Raw genomic sequence first — 21,996 nt, forward strand, 5'->3', positions numbered from 1 at the left:
AAAAATAACCTCCCTAGCATCATATTAGGTGAAAGGTGAAGGACCCCTGGACGGTTAAGTCCAGTCAAAGGGGACTGGGGTTGCGGCGCTCATTTCACTTTCAGCCCAAGGGAGACGGTGTTTGTCCACAGACAGCTTTCTGGGTCATGTGGCCAGCATGACTAAACCGTTTCTGGCGCAACGGAACACCATGACGGAAGCCAGAGTGCACGGAAACACCATTTACCTTCCCGCCACAGTGGTAACTATTTATCTACTTGCACTGGTGTGATTTCGAACTGCTAGGTTGGCAGGAGCTGGGACAGAGCAACAGAAGCTCACCCCATTGCGCAGATTCGAACCACCGACCTTCTGATTGGCAAGCCCAAGAGGCTTGTTGGTTTACACCACAACACCACCCGCTCCCCTTAAGCATCATATTATCAGATGGCAAACAATACGATTAAAGTAAGATAGCTTTGAAACAGATGGAGATCTTTCGATCTCACCTCCACCATGGAATTGTTTGGTGATCTTGGACGACTCACCATTACCTGCATTCAGTTTAAGAATACTTTTAGTTCTCAGGACACTACAAGATAGTTTTTAGACTAAATAACGCGAATAAGCAGGCACTTCCAATGGTTCTGGAGGCTGCAGGGAAGTTCTGCTGGCAGAGCGTGAGGCCTGCTTATGAAAGGCGGCCTCAGGGCAGTCACTGACATTCTGCGGCTGCCCCTATGCTCTGTGGGGTGGTAGGAAGGGGAAAGGAAGGGTGAAAAGAAGGCTGCACTCCAGGAAAAAAGGTTAATCTTTATCTGGGACCCTGACTTTTTCAGCAGATCAGTGGGGTGGTATGTTGGGGCAGGTGGGGGGTGGACACAGATTGCATACTACTGAACCAGGCAAAGGAAACGAGAGCACATTTCTTGGAGAGACAACATAATGGCCAAGAAATTTACAAAATGCAGTTGAGGGAGATTATGTATATCGACTGGGAATTGTGCACAATGCCTTCTTCGTGGACAGATTACTTGCACAATGGTTGGCTGTTAAGCATGTTAACTGTTAAATCTACACTACCTTTCATCTATATCCAAGAATTCACTAGCAAAAAAAATTCAAAATATCAAAACACTTCATTTTATTGGTTATATTACTTTTTCTTTTTCTTTTACTAGTACTTACCTCTCGGGATAGAACAGCTATAAAACAGCTATTAGAAATATCTGATGGCTCCAGTCGGAAAAAGTTTGCTGCAGACAAGCTTATTTCTGATTTGCAACACAATGGAAGAACAGGCGGACAAAGCCTACAGTGGATATTAACACAAAGTATTGAATCACCACCATGTGCCCTTAAGTAAAATGCAATTTTAGTCAGTTGTGGCCTCCCTGTAGTTTTCTTAAAAAAACAAAAGCTAAGAGCTGTCATGAAGGGTTTTTCCTAAGTATATTAAACGCACTGTTTTCATTTAAATGGGCAGCAACTGTTCCCAATTGTGCTGGGGTTTTTATAAAAAAAAAATCATTAAAGATTTCTTAGTTTACAAAAATACGTGCATTGTCTCTTTTTTTCAAGTTGCATTTTCTACAGATCAGTTTCATTTGTTGTGAGACATTAGTGTTGCATACAGTGTTAGGTTAGCAAGAAAAGGGGGAGAAAAGGGGAGGGTGAGAGGGGTGGGTGACAATGCTTCTAGTCTTCTACAGTGGTACCTCAGTTTTCGAACGTAATCCATTCCAGAAGACCATTTGAGTTCTGAAATGTTCAAAAACCAAAAACTCAATAGCTGACAGTTAGGCCTCAGGATCTTGCACTCAGCGGAAGCCGCGTGGCATATTCAACTTCCGAGGCGTATTCAAAAACCGAAGCATTTACTTCCAGGTTTACGGCGTTCGAAAACCGAAATGTTTGTCAATGGAGATGTTCAAAAACCAAGGTACCGTTGTACTTAGTACATGTGTAGGGTTTTGTGTCAGCGTCACTTGTGTGGGTTCTCTTCCTATTCGCTTGTTGTATTTCCTTGGTGGTAAGAGAGGTTGGGGTGGCCTAGGTGTGGTTGGTTGACTTTGGTTGGCTGTAGTGAGAATTGTTTTTGTGTCTGAGCAGGGTGAGGGTGTGTGTGTGTGTGTGTGTGTGTGTTTGGATCAGATCAGGTTAGCCAGATTGATTTGTATGCTGTCAGCGGGTTCTTGTTGTTGTCTTGTCGGGCTGTGTATTGGGGTGAAGGTGTCTTCTTCTATTTGTCCCCATGTCATTTTCAGTTTGTTGGTTAGTTTTTCTAATAAGGCTGTTTCCCTATTGGTTCATGCTTACTCCTGACAGGTCTCTCCAGTGTCTGGCTATGATGCTTCTGGCTGCTGAGAGTAGGTGGGTTATGAGCTCTTTATGTGTGAGTGGGCATTATTATCTTGGAAGATTTTTAGTAGGGCCAGTTCTGGGGTGACTTCTAATACTTGCTTAGTTATTGTGCATATTTCTATTACGAGTGATGTCCAGAAGAGTTTTTAACTTCACGTACTTAGGTTTAGGGCAGAGCTTTCCAAACTTTTCAGGTCGGTAACACACTTCTTAGACATATATCATTTCATGACACAGTAATTCAGTTTTACTAGCAAACCAGAGGTTAAACTTAACCCCTTTGCAGTCCCAGGAGGGTCACCAAATCACATTACATAAATCAGCAACCTAGGCAGAAATCCATTCTGGGCATCAGTCACTTTGCCCATTTTTTTTAAGTTGTCACAATGTGTAAACTGCCCTCAAAAAAAGTACTTGGGATTTTCCTGAAGAACAGCAAATCTGTTGTTTCTGGTGCAAGAGAAGTGTTAATGACCAGATGGTTCAATAGCAATCCTTTTCTCTGTATGCCACAACCGTACAATCAAGGGCTTGGTTCGCACATCACAATAAACTATAGCTTGAAATAAACTCAAACTTCTGAGCATCTCAAACTACAGTTTGAGTTTCCGTCATACTCCTCCCCTTCTCAAACCCAAGTAACAATGTGTGGACTGGGCTACACAATGGTATCAACGGGGGCCATGCACTCTGCATGGCTGGATGGGCTCTCATCCTGTTTTTTCTAGTAACATCTACATACTAAAGCAGACATGCAAAAACTGACATATGCAGATGGTCATCCTGACAGAAAGACACATCAATTTCATGAGTAGAAGGTTTGGGGGTTTTTTTTAATTCACCAGCTACTAATGTCATTGAATTAGCTACAATAGGTATAGCAGCTGGACAGGATTCTATGCTCAAGCTCTGAGTACTCTCTACAGTTTTGAAACAGAATGAATGGGGTAAGGACTATATGGCACTGTAAGCCCTGCATCAGCAGAAGAATGTAATTCACAACCAATAAAAACCTGTTCTTTACTTGTAAGGCTGGGCCTTGGGTCCTTCTGCTCCAGATGCCAGGGCTTTGTTCACCACAACTTCATTTTCTTCTGGGTAAACCGAACAGGTGCAGTAGACAATAGCTTGCACTCTGCTAACTGTAACAAGAAAATCCAACTGTTAATAATTTCTAGTTTAAGCACACTTTAAATATTAAACACATGTCACTAACTGATGTTAAAAACATTTAAAGTTGAACCAATTTGTATAGATGTATTGAACATTACCATCTTATAACTAAAGCAACCAGGAATTCACATTTTGTCACGAGTAAATCATATGTTCCATTAAAAGCCCACCCCAACTAGGGACCCACATGCTGATCCCCTTTCTTCTATATAATCTAAAACCTTTTCACATTCCCTACAACCATATTGTGCCTCTAACATGCCCTACCATCCATTTCCGGCTAGGATTATAAGTTTATGGCTGTGCCTTTAATAGCAACTTGATTTACAGACATCAGCAAGTAATATTTATCTCACTTCCTAGTGGTGTCTGTCTAGCACCCTCTGATGGATTTCGACTGACATGCAAGTACCTTTTCATTTAGACAGACTTATGGACCACACTTTGATCAAATGCTTTTGCTACTCCATTTTTAATAAGTTTTAATTTGCAATTGTTTTATTGATGAGTTCCATCTTTTTATCTGCTCTGATCCTGTTTCCCATTTAGTCCAAATAATTTGCAAGTTAGCTGCCTTGGGAACCAAATCTTAAAACCTTACTTTAAAATAAAAATAAACACTGACTTTCTCACAATTTTAGAAATATTATTCAGCAGAGAAAGGAATTTTCTTCTATTAAATGATTTTCAAGGGAGGGCATTTATTATCCCTTCCAGAAGGCAGGGGCAAGTAATGATTAGCTCACAAGGCTTTCCTAAAGTGGACTGGAAAAATCAGGGATAATAATAATAATAATAATAATAATAATAATAATAATAATTTATTATTTACACCCCGCCCATCTGACTGGGCCTCCCCAGCCACTCTGGGCGGCTTCCATAGAAACCAAAAATACAGTAAAATATCACACGTTAAAAACTTCCCTGAACAGGGCTGCCTTAAGATGTCTTCTGAATGTCAGGTAGTTGTTTATCGCTTTGACACCTGCTGGAAGGGCGTTCCACAGGGCGGGCGCCACTACCGAGAAGGCCCTCTGCCTGGTTCCCTGTAGCTTTGCTTCTCGCAATGAGGGAACCGCCAGAAGGCCCTCGGCGCTGGACCTCAGCGTCCGGGCAAAATGATGGGGGTGGAGACGCTCCTTCAGGTATACTGGACCGAGGCCGTTTAGGGCTTTAAAGGTCAGCACCAACACTTTGAATTGTGCTCGGAAACGTACTGGGAGCCAATGTAGGTCTTTCAAGACCGGTGTTATATGGTCTCGGCGGCCGCCCCCAGTCACCAGTCTAGCTGCCGCATTCTGGATTAGTTGTAGTTTCCGAGTCACCTTCAAAGGTAGCCCCACGTAGAGTGCACTGCAGTAGTCTAAGCGGGAGATAACCAGAGCATGCACCACTCTGGCGAGACAGTCCGCAGGCAGATAGGGTCTCAGCCTACGTACCAGATGGAGCTGGTAAACAGCTGCCCTGGACACAGATTTGACCTGTGCCTCCATGGACAGCTGTGAGTCCAAAATGACTCCCAGGCTGCGCACCTGGTCCTTCAGGGGCACAGTTACCCCATTCAGGACCAGGGAATCCTCCACACCTGCCCACCTCCTGTCCCCCAAGAACAGTACTTCTGTCTTGTCAGGATTCAACCTCAATCTGTTAGCCGCCATCCATCCTCCAAGCGCCTCCAGAACTCACACAGGACCTTCACCGCCCTCACTGGTTCTGATTTAAAAGAGAGGTAGAGCTGGGTATCATCCAGCCCAAACCTCCTGATGATCTCTCCCAGCGGCTGCATGTAAATGTTGAAAAGCATGGGGGAGAGGACAGAACCCTGAGGCACCCCACAAGTGAGAGCCCAGGGGTCTGAACACTCATCCCCCACCACCACTTTCTGAACACGGCCCAGGAGGAAGGAGCGGAACCACTGTATGACAGTGCCCCCAGCTCCCAGCCCCTCAAGACGGTCCAGAAGGATGTTATGGTCGATGGTATCAAACGCCGCTGAGAGATCCAGCAGAACTAGGAAACAGCTCTCACCTTTGTCCCTAGCCCGCCGGAGATCATCAACCAGTGCGACCAAGGCAGTTTCAGTCCCATGAGGCCTGAATCCCGACTGGAAGGGATCCAAATGGTCCGCTTCTTCCAGGCATGCCTGGAGTTGTTCGGCAACCGCTCGCTCAATCACCTTGCCCAAGAATGGAAGATTTGAGACTGGGCGATAGTTGGCCATCGTGGCCGCATCTAAAGATGGTTTTTTAAGAAGCGGTTTAATAACCGCCTCTTTCAGCGGGCCTGGGAAGGCTCCCTCATGGAGGGAAACATTCACCACCCCACGAAGCCCATCGCCCAGTCCTTTCCGGCTAGCTTTTATAAGCCAGGATGGGCAAGGATCCAGGAGACAGGTGGTTGGTTTCACTCGTCCAAGCAGCCTGTCCACATCCTCGGAGGTAACAGATTGGAATTGATCCCACTTAACTTGACTAGACAGAACTCTAGCACTCTCCCGCCCCGGCCCTGCTCCCACGGTGGAGTCTACTTCTTCCCGAATCTGAGCGATTTTATCTGCAAAAAACTTTGCAAAATCATTGCAGGAGAACATGTGGGCCGTACTGGGCCCCGATGTTGCAGGTGGTTCCGCTAAATTGTGAACCACCTGAAAAAGTCTCCTGCTGCTGTTTTCTGCAGATGCAATAGAGGCAGTGAAGAAATTCTTCTTTGCCGTTGCTATCGCCACTTGGTAGGCTCGACGTTGAGCTCTAACCTGTGTCCGGTCAGATTCGGAATGAGTTATCCGCCACCGGCGCTCTAGCCGTCTCAACGATTGTTTCATTGCCCTCAGATCCGTGGAAAACCACGGAGCTGTCCGGGCTCCATGCAATCGGAGAGGGCGCTTCAGAGCCAAACAGTCAATAGCCCTGGTTAACTCCACATTCCAGCGGGCCACCTGGGAATCAGCTGAAAGGCCATCAACATGGGATAAAGCATCCCCTACCACTCTCTGGAAACCATTTGGATCCATTAAGTGGCGGGGGCGGACCATCCGAATTGGTCCCACCTCCCTGCAGAGGGGATGGGTCGCAGAGAAGTCCAGTTGCACCAGGAAGTGATCTGACCATGGCACTTCTTTCGTTTCGCTTTTACTTAGTGTCAGATCACCAACATCCATAGAGGTAAACACCAGGTCCAAGGCATGTCCGCAGCTATGGGTTGGGCCAGACTTATTCAGTCCAAAAGGAACATAAAGAACAACAACAGCTAAAAGAACCAATAAAGACTGCTAGGCTAGGCCTGTTTAGCACACTGCAGACTCCTCCTTTCTTGGAATAGTCCATCATCAGCTGTCCTTCCATCGCAACTGCATGGGAAAAGATATCCCAAAGGATAACAAATGCCCCTAAAGAAGGCCATTGAGATTCCCTAAAACAACAAGGTGACTGTTCCCGTTGCAAGACTATGTTTTCAGATGCCCATCAGTATTTGTGACCTTTTTTGCTCCAGGAACAATTTTCTCTTCCAATAGTTGTCCTCTCAGTACTTTTATTTCTCTGAATACTCAGGGGTTGTCTATACACAATATTTTACTCTAATTCTTACCAGTTAATGACAAACTTACACTGCATTGCATGTGACAATTCTTTCAGCTGCTGTTGAGCAAGGGAATTGAGTTTATCTTCTGCTACAGAGCCCTGAGAGAGATCTCTAAGTAATTCTGCATCTGAAGAGAATACAATGAGTAAGTTCAAACAAAAACCAGTAACTGACCATGACCTCATGAAACACTAGACCACGGCAATATGCACTGCCCTCAAAAAAGAACTCTCCCCTCTCCTCCTTTCCACATGACCAAAACAAAGACTTTGGAAGTGTTTACTTCAGCTCTATTAAACCAGTTTGCTGCATCATCTGGACTTGGAATGATGGTTAACACAACTATGACTGGTTTCAACAAGCCAGTTTCAAGCCACTTTGAAACTGATCACATTTTTGTGCACCATTTATTACATCTCAGCAACTTCCACCCAGATGTATTACAAAGTTTTTCTTCTGGTCTAGGATTATGCAGGCAAAAGGGAAAAATTGGCAACTTTTCTGAGGACAGATGGGAAGTAAGAGAAAGACTGAGACCAGCTGACCAGACTCCCAACCCCTAATTCTATATCACTCTCGTTGGCTGATTTAAAACCAGATGAACCAACAAAAAACAGAGTGTGTCAAGTAGTGCAGCAATGCATCACAAAACATTGTGCTTCGAGTTGCAGGTAGAGATAATGGAAATTGTTTAGGATTCCACTAATTGTTTAGGATTCCACTAATGATGGTTCTCTATAATGAGCATAAAACCATCAACACCAATAATGCCAAGACAGGCAGGAATGCAGATCAAACATTTCATTTTACGGCAATCTAAGAGAAATATTTCAAAAAGTTACCTTCATGTTCTTTTAGAATGAATTCTATTGGGTTGCTAACCCCCAGGCCTGAACACCGAGGCAGTAGTAAAATAACTTTAACTTTCTGCAGCTTATCAGTTGGTTCAATGTTTGCAAAATCTTCACGTAGTAGCACAATATCTGAAGGGGAGGGGAGAAGAACCAAGTAAGTCTGCAGGTTAGGTAAAGGTAAAAGGTAAAGGGACCCCTGACCATTAGGTCCAGTCGTGACCGACTCTGGGGTTGCGGCGCTCATCTTGCTTTATTGGCCGTATAGCTTCCGGGTCATGTGGCCAGCATGACTAAGCTGCTTCTGGCGAACCAGAGCGTTCTAAATGGGTCAATTTTGAATTTATTACTTAATCATTAATTAGTGTATATACCCTTCCATGGTTCTAAATGGGTCAATTTTGAATTTATTACTTAATCATTAATTAGTGTATATACCCTTCCATGTCAAATGGCTTCTAAGTGGTATGAATAATGCTAACACATGCTTACTTTTACATTCCATCTGTGCAAACAAGTCCTTCAGTTCAGCTTCCTTTGCCAAAGACTTTACTCCACATACAAACACTTTGGAAGTCATCTGATTTGTCAGCACCGACATATGAGCCACAGTGAGCCATGAACCCATGTGTGCTATTAAGATGTCATCATCCATATTCAGCAAGGCCTTTGCCGAATGGACGGCAAGACTCCTGGATTTATCCTAAGAATTAAGCAGAGATGCCCAATTAAGAAAAGGGTGATTGACAAATTATTTAAGCAGCAAAGCTTGTTTATTTCTGCAGGTCCAGCACCCAAGTAAAAAAGTATTTCAGGAAAACTGAATTTGCCATTTCGAATGTGCAGCCGTTACTCACATTCTGCTTGTAATCTAAACCGACTGCTTCACGTATGGGCCCAGCCATCTGATTACATTCAGCCCCGTAGTATGGAAAGTGTGGCATGCAGTTTGGGAAAATTTCCCAACAGAAAGGGCTTCAAACATAATGTGCTAAATTCCACACATGTTCCAAGTGATCATGTAGTTGCTTCCATATGATAATCACACCGATTTTTGCAAGGCATATGGTGCCAATACAGAGGCAGGCTGGTGACTGCCGGTGCTCCCTGCCTTAATGGGTACAGCTCCCACATTAGCAGAGATCGTTTGCAGAGGAAAACAAGGATGATTTTGAGGGTAATTGTCCTTGCAAGCTCCCCCCAGGGCCCGGAGGAGTGAACTTCACCCACAAATTGTCTTGATACCTGGGTTCTTGCTCCGGCATGGAATCTGGGAGGCAGGAAGACGCTGAGTGCCAAAGCACTTTGCCTATCAGTAACCCCCAGACGCAGCCATTAAGATGCAGAGGCTCTTCTGTTTATTAGGATGAAATTGGCTCTAATTTACAGACGTGTGCAGGATGGATGGGACAAGATTATAAATTGCCAAGTGAATCAGCTACTGAGTCGCAACGTTTCGAATTGGGAAGGTTTCCTTCGTAAAAAGATACAGTATGTGAGGGGGAAGGGAAGCCTTTACTCTTTCTTTATATACACCATGTTTGCTACATAAATGATTCGGCAAACCTCCCCCTGAATGCAAGCAAACTGATAAAAAGCAAGAGGAGAAAAAGAGAGTGAGATTATATTTATGGATTAATATGAAAAGAGAACTGTGTGAGAACATCGAAAGACTTGAACCACAGCTTCCCAGACTGTAACTCTTGTCTCTTAGTCACCTCAGACCCTACACTTGACATTGAACAAAGAAAACTCTAGCAAATCCAGAGTAAAGCTGCCCCCAACGAAGCTCAAGTTTCAAGGACATCATAACTAGTCCTTCTACTCCAGCATTCAAGGTTATCACATTTAGTTCATAACCTGACGGCCTTTCAGAATTAAAGGACTTACTTACAATAAAGTAAATGTGCTTAAATTGCCTTAAGGACATCCAGTGTCGGTTGCATGATATCCCTAGAACCCATATCAGGTGAAAGGGGATTAGTAGGCTTGATGTTCAGAGATGAGGAACAATGGGCCAAAAGAAATTTGAAGGAGTGTGTGCACAAGTGCCTATAAATCACCTTGCAAGAAAAGTGATACTCCAGTGGTAGGCTGTAATGAAAAGCACAATCTCCAAAGACTGAAAAGAGACGATGTCATAGGCAAAGGAGAGGCAAGAACAGAAGTTGTGTAATCATAACAGCACGCAAATACAAGGCAACAGAAAACAATGGTTGTGAACTGAAGTTAAACAAATCAAAAGCTAGCAATGAACTACTGGAGACTGTAGAGAGATATAGTTCCAGACCCAGAATTTAATGTAATTCAAGCTAATGATATTACTGCAAAGTTTCACGAACTGATTTTTTCAGTTTGGAGCTTCTTGCTAAACAGTTTGGCAAGTCTTCCAAGTCAACTGTAAAAACTGCACTACAGCTGTGGTCAAATTAGTGATGTTCTTTGTGGAAGAAGATAAGCATTCTAACAAACACACGCCACACATCAAAACAGATTTTGCAGAAGTTTGTAAGCACAGCCATAGCACCACAGTTTATTTCAATTGCTCTTTTCTTTTAACAAGACACTGAAAAGAAATAGAAACATGCAACACAGAAAGACTATGAAGCATGAAGTTAGGACATTTATTTCAGTTTCATGTTAACATACCTGCAATAAGAGCTTGTAATCAGAAAACAGCTGCAGAGTAAGAAGTTTTTCTTTAAGAGTAGAAGGGAAAATGAGTACGTCTTCACAGTGCTTATCTAGGCAATATGAATAGCCACCAAAACTGGAGACCGATTCCACTCTAGTGAATCCCTCCTTGTGTAAAGTGCTATGAACATCTTCAAGGCTGTTGCAGAAACACAACTGTTTAATATAATATATAATATAAGTGCTTAATATAAAAGTAAGAAATCACTTTGTCTTTTGTACTTGCATCTGGAACACTACAGATAAGTCTGCATTGATTTACAGTGGTGCCCCGCAAGACGAATGCCTCGCAAGACGGAAAACCCGCTAGACGAAAGGGTTTTCCGTTTTGGAGGTGCTTCGCAAAATGAATTTCCTATGGGCTTGCTTCGCAAGACGAAAATGTCTTGCGAGTTCCTGCGGGTTTTTTTCCCTTCCCCCCCCTTTTTCCCAAGCCGCTAAGCCGCTAAACAGCTGATCGCTAAGCCGCTTATCCGCTGATCCGCTAAGCCGCTTAACAGCTGATCCGCTAAGCCGCTTATCAGCTGATCCGCTAAGCCCGCTAAGCCGCTAATAGCGCTAATCCACTAACCCGCCTATGGGCTTGCTTCGCAAGACAAAAAAACCGCAAGACGAAGAGACTCGCGGAATGGATTCTTTTCGTATTGCGAGGCACCACTGTAATTTGTTGTTGCTCACTACCCTGCTACAAATTGTTACACATTTCCTGTACATACAAGCTTCCTCCCCTGGGATTTGCAAACACAAAGTTATTAAAATGCTGAATGTGCACCCCACAGAAATAACTCTCCGTGGTTCTACCTGTACCAAGTTCAACAAAGTCTGAAACTACACTTCTGTTCCCTTTCTCGAACAACTTTCTCAGATCCCTTACTGGAAAGACCTACTCTTTCCTAGAGCAACATGCCACTGCTAAGCTGAGTATAAAGATCCACATGGCCTAGTTCAGCTCTAATCCCTCCAAGGTCACATACTCAACCTGGGGTCGCTCCCAAAATAGTGATGCTGAATGTATAGTAGCAAGTAAATATTGAGAAGCTGAATCAGACAGCCAGACTTTGGGGTCACTTCCAAATGACCTTTTTATCAAGTAGGCATCCTCATCATTTTACACAAAGTTTGTAGAGAAGTAGAACAACAGTGGCTTTCTATTAAGTATTCTGTGTTCCTTATAATAAAAACTCAGATTCTGGGGGGAAGTGGGTTTGTTGTGCAAGGGTGACAAATCAACTTTAGTTGTGCAGCCTGAAATTGCCAGTATGTGATTTAATGCCACTAAGAAGAGACAGTCTGAAAGGGCCTTGGGAGAGTATTCATTGTTTTTGGTATCTAACAAAAATGTGTACTCTCGTTTGGCAAAGCTTGGATCTCCCGTTTCTGTTTGCTGCTCGTGTCTAAATAAGACTGGTTTTAATGTGTCACACAGGAATGCAAGGAAGCAGTTGCACTGTTGGGCATCCAGATGTAGAAATATGGTTCTAAAGTCTCTAGGTGAAGGCTGGAGCTGGCAAGAATTGGCAGAAACAACATTTGTAAGTTGCTGTTGTCCACCTTGCTGCTGCTGTAAGCAAGGGAACCAGTAGATTCCATGTAAAGGGTGCAATGGCGCACACAACAGTGTGTTTTGGTAGTTAAAATAGGCAGGTACAGACTACCAACGAAAGAACATTCCACCCACATTCACCACTAAGTTTAGAGTACTAGGACAATGTTATGGAGCTTTCAAGAAAACCATTTAATTTACTTGCCACCAACACATTTTCTCATGGAGAATATGCTTATATTATCTATGAGCATGTGATATAATTATGAAAGAAGCAAATATTAAAAACATACATGCTACACTAGTAAGCTATCAACCTCACCTTATTTTAAGTGAATTGACCCACACATACAAGGGTAGTGTGGAAGCCCTTTGTTCTTGTTTCCTTATTGTTTCTGGCAGAATGTGTTCTAGAGAAAGAGCATCGTGTTTGATTCGACATCTTGCTAATGCAGCGGCCAGTTTTGTCTTAAAGCTATAGATTAAAAGAAAGATATGGATAAATCTTGTGACAAGCTTAATTCATGATTATTTAATCTTGCAAAATCCTGTTTCCTTGAAACAATCAATACTGGTATTGAAATACATAAGAGAAAATTATGGCCAACTCCCCTGTCCCCAGGGCATTTACAGCTAGAGAAATCATCAGAACAGATTCAAGTTGTGCTATAATGGTCTGATCTGCTCCACATGTTTACTAAGCCAGAGGTGGAGAACATAGCCCTCCAGATCTTGTTTGCTTATTATTCCCAACCACACTGACTATGCCACTGGGGCTCAAAGACCAACATCTGGAGGGCCAGTTTTCTCACCACTCTTCCCTCTATTCCATAGTTTAACAAGCCAGGACCTGGATCAGAGGTTCAGAGCATGATTAGTTTCATCCTGTATCAGTTGTCCCCACCCACACCCCACGACATCTCCTCTGCAAATACTCCAAAGCCTTTTGCTTTGCTCAACAATGGGTAAGTTGTCACTCAAGTCCCCAGCTCTCTTACAACTGGCCAGCAGCAGGTGCTCTTCCCTCTAGACATCATTAGACACATCTCTGTGCAAAGCTGCAAAGCCTTCCCCCATTCCTAGACACTCGCCAGGAAGATTTGCTAGCCCTCTTTGTTGACCCTTTGCTCCCAATCCTCTTGAACAAAAGTTCATATGGTAAGCAAGCAGAAGAAGTGTCAGTAATTACTTTGGTCCACTGAACAAGAAAGGGGGTGGATGGGTTGCTGAAGAAATGGGCGTTGGTAGCTTTTAGATCCAGCTGTACGACTGCATCTGTTGATATAGTTTGCCAAGCTAAAAATGCTGTTTTTCTAAATGTCCAGTGGGTTGAAGGAGGGTGATACATGCTTCTTGATAATAACACACTCAAAAATTTAAACCACTTAGTATGAGTTCTTTTAACCCCTAGTTCAGTATGGTAAAAACTGCCCGTGGTCCCTTTAATGGCCCATCAACGTCCCACCCCAAAGCCTCATCTAGGCTAGTGAAGAACAGCTTGTCAGAAGCAGGTGGGAAGGGAAAGGAGCCTGTCGCCAGGCAGAATGAAAAGGAAGGGAAAGTGCCAGTGAGAATCTCGGCATATGAGCCGTGTTGAGTCATTCTTCCCCTGCAGCTCTGTTTCTAGGCTAGCAGCAACAAAAGAAACCAGGATACGAAACCTGCATGCTGCAACAAGCCAGAGTTAATTCAGGCCAAGATTCACAACCCAATGTTAAGCTGTGATTTTCGATCCCAGATTGTTGGTTCCAAATGAAACTAGGTTTTAGTAAGCCTGGTAAGGATCATAGATGCAAACAAACCAGAGACAAGTTAACATTAGAGCAGCCCTGCTGGATCACATCAAAAGACCTATATTGTCCAGCATATTGTCTCAAAAGTACCCAGTTAGCTACCTCCTAGAAGACCACAAGAAGGACATAAGCGCAATGTCATTTGCCCACTTGTAATGTCCCCAAACTGGTTTTCAGCCATCATGACTAGAAGCCATTATCCTCCATGAATTTGTCCAATCCCCTTTTAAAGCTGTCCACATAGTTGGATTCCATGGTTTAGATATATCCTGAATGAAGTTCATTTTTTCTGTCCCAAACTTCCCACCATTCAGCTTTTATGGATGACCCCCTAGCTCTAGCATTATGGGAGATAAACCTCTGTCCACTTTGTTCACACAAGACATAATTTTATGCAGCTCTATCATATCCTCCCCCTTACTCATTTTTTTTTCTGAATTAAAAAGCCCCAGAGCTATAACGGAGCCTCTCTCTCTTTCATGTCCCCGCTCCCAGCAGTCTTCTTAATCTCCTGAAAAGGCCATCAGGGAAAGGCTGGAAACAATTGGTAGCAACACCAAGGAAGTCTATCCTCCATATTCTTGTGGAAGCATTTTTCTCTTCTATATAGAAGTGAACAGGGTGTTGACTTACTTTCACAAGATAATATGAGATTGAAAGAAACACAGTTCAGAACAGAGTTAATATCCCATGGAGGGAGCAGCACCAGTTGGAGGCAGGGTCCCTCTGCTCTGCTCTCTTCCAAACGCTGAAGGGAGAAGTGGGGGCACAGGGAATTTGGTGTTGCACAGGAACATAAGGTCCAGATTGGTGGATTGGCTCCACCACACAGCACTGAACCTCCCACACCTTGCCCCACACCCCTCTGGTAAGCGCCAGAGACACAATGCGTTTGGAAGTCAGGGAATCAGCAGCACCCCACCTCTGCACCAGCCACTACTGGGGGGCAGCATTATATTATTCTAATCAACCTGAAATCAATCAGTCTAAGTGATTGTGAAGCCCGACATGAGATTTCACATCCGAAAATTGTTCAGTACTTGCTATCAGATGAGAATCCGTCTACTTTCTTGTACATATACCTGCAAAGATAACGCTCAACTTCCTGGACTTCTGCTATTTGTTCTTCATCATCAATGTTTTCGCGAGCTTCAAATTTCCGATCTTGGAGATCATACAGCATCACAACAACTAGACTGGTCAATTGGTCTGACTGCAAAAAGAGAAAATCGCCATGTGGCAAGATAGGAAAGCAACAAAAAAGAATACCCAAATGCTAAATCTGCAGCACAACCCTCCAAACAGAGAGAAGAGGTTCCTACATATTATAGTGACATGGGTGCTGTTGTGGTCTAAAACACTGAGCCTCTTGGGCGTGCCAATCGGAAGGTCGGCAGTTTGAATTCGCACAATGGGGTGAGCTCCCGTTGCTCTGTCCCAGCTCCTGCCAACCTAGCAGTTCAAAAGCACACCAATGCAAATAGATATAGGTACTACTGCAGAGGGAAGGTAAACGGCATTTCCGTGCGCTCTGGCTTCCATCATGGTGTCCTGTTGCACCAGAAGCAGTTCTGTCATGCTGATCACATGACCCAGAAAAGCTGTCTGTGGACAAACGCCAGCTCCCTCAGCCTGAAGCGAAATGAGCGCCGCACCCTATAGTCGCCTTTGACTGGACTCAACCGTCCAGGGGTCCTTTACCTTTATACATATTATAGTGCAAAAAAAACAACTGTTCAGATGCTGACTTTAAAAAATGGGGACTAATAAAAATGGGGGACTAATAAAAAATGAGAACTATTTTTTGAACTTTTTGAAATACTTCTAATTCTTAAAATAAACCAGAAGGCTCTCTTCAGTTTTAGAACCACTAGTTCCCAGTAGGCCATGATTTATTATTTTTTATTTATAGTACACACACACAGTGAAGCCAGCAGTCCAGTAATTGCAGCATTTAAGAAAGCTTTTTAAAATGCAGTTTACAACCCCAGGGCACATGTGGAGCAGCTATGATCTTCAGATCTCTTGAATACAATCAACTGCAATGCTAGCCTTCCAATAGCAAAACAAACCTGAGTGTGGGGTATCATTTTCTTTGTTTACTCAAAATAAATTGCTGTGCACTTTCCTCATTTTTATTGGCTTTTTCCTGTCCACCACTACCAATTTTTCTAGAGTTACATCGAAAGTGTGAACTGATAGCATTTTATTTGCTTAAAATAAATATGTGTTGTTTCTTTTTTCATGTTGTATAGCTCTAGGCTTGGCATATGTCAGGAAAGTTCCTGACATGTCCTAGTTTTCAGGTATAAAAATGGTGTCAAGGGGAAATTTTGCCAAATTGACAAAATGTCAGAGAAAACCTGGATGTATGGCAACACAGGGGGGAAAGCAGCAGAAACAGCTCCAAAAGCTTGGTCCCCCCCCCAAAGCTCAAGAATTTGGGTTTGTTCCCAAAAATAGCCCAACAACTTTGCGGGTGTCAGGAATTTTACTTTCTCAAATATGGCAACCCTATATAGCTCAGGGAAAACCTAATTATCAGTGATCAAATCGGCAGGCTTCTGCCATATATGTTTATGAATACATGTGTCACAGGTATGTTGTGTGTTTGTGTGTGTACGGGGGGGGGGGGATTCTGAAACTCAAGAATAAGACACGCAAGTCCATTTTTCTTTGAACACAAGCCAGTCCTTAAAGCTTTATATTCATCTGCACACAAAGAACATGGATTATTTCCTTTTTAAATTAGTTACTCATCTAGTGATGTGTAAAGTGAGTGCATTAGTAAGTTATCTGCACAGGGTAATTTAAGCAAACAAGGTACAACAAACACAAAACAAAATATTTACTCACTATTGACTGCATTGGATAAATGCCACTGTCTAGCAATATAGTTTCAAGAACATCTTGATCTACAGACAAAAAAGATGGTAGAAGCGATCTTCAAATTATTACAGCATTTGTTTTTTTAAAAAATTGTAGCAATCAGTAACATTTAAACATTTCTAAGGTGAATTCTGAAAATATGTGTGAATAAGTGTGAATAAAATTTAGTATTCCATGAGTATAAATCATGTGTTTAATGTCACAAGATGTACAAGACCATAAGTGGCAATATTTGCACATCTCACTAAACAATGTGCCACTCAGAGTTCGTCCCACCGAAACTATGGAAACTGTCTATGGTTCCACAGAAAGAATGGCAAGCCATTTCCCAACTTTACTTATAGGTTGATTTAGTTACATTAGCAGGCTGTGATCACTTTTCTAGCTGCAGTTTTTCCCCTTGGGCTCAGGAAGCAGCCCCCTCTCAGTTGCTGTCTCTGGTCATGCTGCTGTCCCTGAGTAACACCATGGTTTAGTGCAAAGTGCATAAGCCATAAATCTAGAACTAGATTTCTCCCCTACCCCTTCCTCCTCCTGCAAAGGAAGGCTTTTGGCTTTAGTTAGCCATGTATTCCCATAGGAATCTTCATTTACACCGGCTATGGTCAGTTTCAAAATGAGCCAACTTCAATGTAATTTATAGTACCTGCCTTTAAAAAACACACACACAAGGTACACACACACTTTTATCCCCATAATGAAATACAATCTACTGGCTGAAGTGGACATGTAAGAGGGGAGGGGACCTCTCTAATTGTGTACACAGGTTCTTAAAAGTCAAGAACTGCAAAACACAAGAGCAGGAGTGCACACAAATGTTGGAACACATTCCTTATTAATAGCACGGTACATAACATCTTGTTCAAAAGGAAACTTGTGTCCATGGAAAGGTAGAGGGAAAAACACAAGGCAGCTCCCCCCACCCCACCCCCAGTGTTTAACAACAGGATACCTGGCCTTGTTCCCATCCAGGGTACTTTTAATGGACTATTGCTGTCTTGTTGGTCGTTATAGTTTCAATAACACAGAAGCACAGCACTTACTAAGTTTAATTTTTAGATTCATGGAAGTATTTGTGATTACACTTTGCCTAGGATTTTCCTCTGTTTAAGCACCACATTATATTCAATTTCAACTAGGAATGTGGATTATCAATGCGGGGCAGAAATAGTTTCTCCTCCCTGCATGAACGATAAAAGCTGATGTCACCATATTTTAGGTTGTTGCCAGGGACGCCAATAGCTTTCCCTCCACTTCTGCATACCAATTCAGACATGCTTATCTCAGTTCAGCAAGTTGGCAAGGTAACCTCTCTCACCCTCCTTAATTTCCTATTGACATCTCAATGTCTGAATACTGCGCACTTTCCACCACAGCTTGCCCCTCTTAAAGATAAAAAGAACTGACTTTTGAGAGAAATAAATATATTTTGGTGACTGCCTACATATGCCTGTTTATTAGCTAAATGTCACTTTTGTCAGAGACTTGGTGTGTGTCTGTGTGTGCTCTTGCTTCATAAATGCATGAAGAAAACCAGAAAGTTCTCCAATCAATGGATCTACTAGGGCTGGTTCATAATCAGTTATGCAAAGCATACACCAGTTTTCTTAAGAAGCATAACCATGGACTTTTTAAAGACTTCTTTAAAAGTCTTTTTAAAACCGTGTATACATGGTTCTGATTGTTTCCCCACATGTTGTGTGATGTCCCTGCTACAAAATTAAAATTTGGCAGATGGGCAGAGTAGGGAGCTCTTTTGCAAAGATCAAGGAATGTTTCAGAATTGGACTAGGGTTGGGTTTGACAGTAAAACCAACCCTAGACTAATTTGTGGGAAACAGGATTAGAGCAGTCATTCAAACATTCTGTCAAAGAGGAAGGCCAGCCACTTCTCAGCAGACAGACAAAATAAAAAAGGATACATATATGTGCTGAAGGTGATCCAAAGGAATGTGGAATGTAACATATAGATGAGATGGAGGAAAATAAAGATGTATAGAGGAAAGGGAAATGTAGATTATGCCAAGCTGACAAATACAGTGGTACCTCGGGTTAAGTACTTAATTCGTTCTGGAGGTCTGTACTTAACCTGAAACTGTTCTTAACCTGAAGCACCACTTTAGCTAATAGGGCCTCCCGCTGCCGCCGCGCCGCCGGATCACGATTTCTGTTCTCAACCTGAAGCAAAGTTCTTAACCTGAATCACTATTTCTGGGTTAGCAGAGTATGTAACCTGAAGCGTATGTAACCCGAGGTACCACTGTAACCACCCCCTCCCCCTAGGTCACCCAGTGGTTACATCCAAGTAAAAACCAAAATAGCGTATCACCTAAGCTGTATGTTTTGTCAGCTGAGCATTGCTCAGGCTAAATGTACTGTGCCAGAAAGCCTGAGCCAAACATGCACACACTCCCCCCCCCCTTTTTCCTACTTAAAGCTATTAGCCCTCTAAGGAAGGAAAGGAATAGAGACACAAGACACATGCAACGTGAAGTAGTTGATTCTCCCCTAGAAAGCAGTGGTCTCCTAGGAGCAGGCTGTCCTTCATAACTTGGAAACATATATGACCTGCTTTTTTTCTTTTTAAGCCTTGGGCAGAAAGGCAGAGAAAAATCTGCCAAGCATGCAGTCATAGTTGTTGCAAACTGATCATTGGCACATATTCTTGATTAAAATAAACTCATTCAAGCCCTAAAGATTCAAGATTTGCAAAAGAGAAATGAAACACCATTGTGTGGTTGAAAGAGACACAGAAATGAGGCTCTGCTCTCTATGCCAACTAGATTAGCTACAAATTACATAGTTCTAAACACAAAGATGAATTATGTACACATTTTAGTTTAATAGTTGGGGTGGAAAGTAGAAAAATTAGGACAGGCTTTCTACTTACATTTTAGAGCACTAAAAGCCAGTTCATAGGACAAACGCTGGAATTGTTCATCTTTGAAATCAGGAAGAGAAGGTAGTGGCCCATGTCCATATTTTACCAATATTTTATCTTGAGGCTTTTCATTATGAATGCCCTGAAAGATGTTGGCAGCGTTTAGGTAAATGGAGTCCTGATAGCCATTTTTCTCAAACAGGGTTGTTGAGCTTTTTTCAGAAATTACTTCTCCATTTGAAAAATTCATCTCGTGGAGACTTGAAGTGTCACTTGCAATATTAACATTTGAATGCCCCAAGCTACTTCTGAGAACCGGCATTGTTTCGGTATTGATGTATCAGTATATAGAAGGGTAGCAAGTCAGACTCCGAAGATCCCTGTGGAAATATGAGTTGTATATTAATTGCAACAAATCAGTCGACAAGCTTGTTGTTGACTTTTTTTTTGTATTCTTCTTTGAAAAGATAATCATCTAATCATTTTGTCTAGGTGGCTAACACAGTAGACATCACTAGCAGGAACAAATATTATTATTATTATTATTATTATTATTATTATTATTATTATTAATACCCTGCCCATCTGGCTGAGTTTCCTCAGCCACTCTGGGTGGCTCCCAACAGAATAATAATAATAATAATAATAATAATAATAATAATAATAATAATGTGATAAATTTCCCTAAACAGGGCTGCCTTCAGATGTCTTCTAAAAAAGTCAGTTGTTTTTTTCCTTGACATCTGATGGGAGGGAGTTCCACAGGGCGGGCGCCACTACTGAGAAGTGTGGTACACCCTCTGCCACTGCAGAGAGGTATGGTAGGACCCTCTGCCATGGCAGGGAGATATGGCAGGACCCTCTGGCCCCGCAGTGAGGCCCAGCAAGGCCCACCACCACCCCAGATACATATTGGGATATATAAAGATATCATTCAGGCCTGAATGACTGGGACTGAAACTGCCTTGGTCGCACTGGTTGATGATCTCCAGCGGGCTAGGGACAAAGGTGAGAGCTGTTTCCTAGTTCTGCTGGATCTCTCAGCGGCGTTTGATACCATCGACCATAACATCCTTCTGGACCGTCTTGAGGGGCTGGGAGCTGGGGGCACTGTTATACAGTGGTTCCGCTCCTTTCTCCTGGGCCGTGTTCAGAAAGTGGTGGTGGGGGATGAGTGTTCAGACCCCTGGGCTCTCACTTGTGGGGTGCCTCAGGGTTCTGTCCTCTCCCCCATGCTTTTCAACATCTATATGCAGCCACTGGGAGAGATCATCAAGGGGTTTGGGCTGGGTGTTCATCAGTATGCGGATGATACCCAGCTCTACCTCTCTTTCAAATCAGAGCCAGTAAAGGCAGTGAAGGTCCTATGTGAGTGCCTGGAGGCGGTTGGAGGTTGGATGGCGGCTAACAGATTGAGGTTGAATCCTGACAAGACAGAAGTACTGTTCTTGGGGGACAGGAGGCGGGCAGGTGTGGAGGATTCCCTGGTCCTGAATGGGGTAACTGTGCCCCTGAAGGACCAGGTGCGCAGCCTGGGAGTCATTTTGGACTCGCAGCTGTCCATGGAGGCACAGGTCAAATCTGTGTCCAGGGCAGCTGTTTACCAGCTCCATCTGGTACGCAGGCTGAGACCCTATCTGCCTGCGGACTGCCTCGCCAGAGTGGTGCATGCTCTGGTTATCTCCCGCTTGGACTACTGCAATGCGCTCTATGTGGGGCTACCTTTGAAGGTGACTCGGAAACTACAACTAATCCAGAACGCGGCAGCTAGACTGGTGACTGGGAGCGGCCACCGAGACCACGTAACACCGGTCTTAAAAGACCTACATTGGCTCCCAGTACGTTTCCGAGCACAATTCAAAGTATTGGTGCTGACCTTTAAAGCCCTAAACGGCCTCGGCCCAGTATACCTGAAGGAGCGTCTCCACCCCCATCGTTCTGCCCGGACGCTGAGGTCCAGCGCCGAGGGCCTTCTGGCGGTTCCCTCATTGCGAGAAGCAAGGCTACAGGGAACCAGGCAGAGGGCCTTCTCGGTAGTGGCGCCCGCCCTGTGAAACGCCCTCCCATCAGATGTCAAAGCGATCAACAACTACCTGACATTCAGAAGACATCTTAAGGCAGTCCTGTTCAGGGAAGTTTTTAATGTGTGATTTTAGTGTATTTTTGGTTTCTATGGAAGCCGCCCAGAGTGGCTGGGGAAACCCAGCCAGATGGGCGGGGTACAAATAATAAATTATCATCATCATCATC

The 21,996-nt window shown here is 43.4% G+C and overlaps 1 protein-coding gene across 3 annotated transcripts in view; it reads right to left on the reverse strand.

The window, feature by feature from the left end:
- The window catches only part of NSUN7 (NOP2/Sun RNA methyltransferase family member 7), a 30,420-nt gene that overhangs the window by 4,799 nt on the left and 3,625 nt on the right, over nucleotides 1–21,996 (reverse strand). For all 3 annotated transcript variants that reach the window (XM_083630370.1, XM_083630368.1, XM_083630369.1), the window contains exons 3-12: nucleotides 19,756–20,126; nucleotides 16,833–16,891; nucleotides 15,059–15,189; nucleotides 12,506–12,658; nucleotides 10,596–10,779; nucleotides 8,439–8,649; nucleotides 7,938–8,078; nucleotides 7,121–7,222; nucleotides 3,368–3,485; nucleotides 1,168–1,291 (exon numbers count right to left, since the gene is read on the reverse strand). In XM_083630370.1, the coding sequence (XP_083486496.1) occupies nucleotides 1,168–1,291; nucleotides 3,368–3,485; nucleotides 7,121–7,222; nucleotides 7,938–8,078; nucleotides 8,439–8,649; nucleotides 10,596–10,779; nucleotides 12,506–12,658; nucleotides 15,059–15,189; nucleotides 16,833–16,891; nucleotides 19,756–20,068 (1,536 nt within the window). In that variant the 5' untranslated portion in view covers nucleotides 20,069–20,126. The remainder of the gene's footprint in view (nucleotides 1–1,167; nucleotides 1,292–3,367; nucleotides 3,486–7,120; nucleotides 7,223–7,937; nucleotides 8,079–8,438; nucleotides 8,650–10,595; nucleotides 10,780–12,505; nucleotides 12,659–15,058; nucleotides 15,190–16,832; nucleotides 16,892–19,755; nucleotides 20,127–21,996) is intronic.

Source organism: Podarcis filfolensis (genome assembly GCF_964270895.1).
Source record: "Podarcis filfolensis genome assembly, chromosome: 9".
Taxonomy (NCBI): Eukaryota; Metazoa; Chordata; class Lepidosauria; order Squamata; family Lacertidae; genus Podarcis; species Podarcis filfolensis.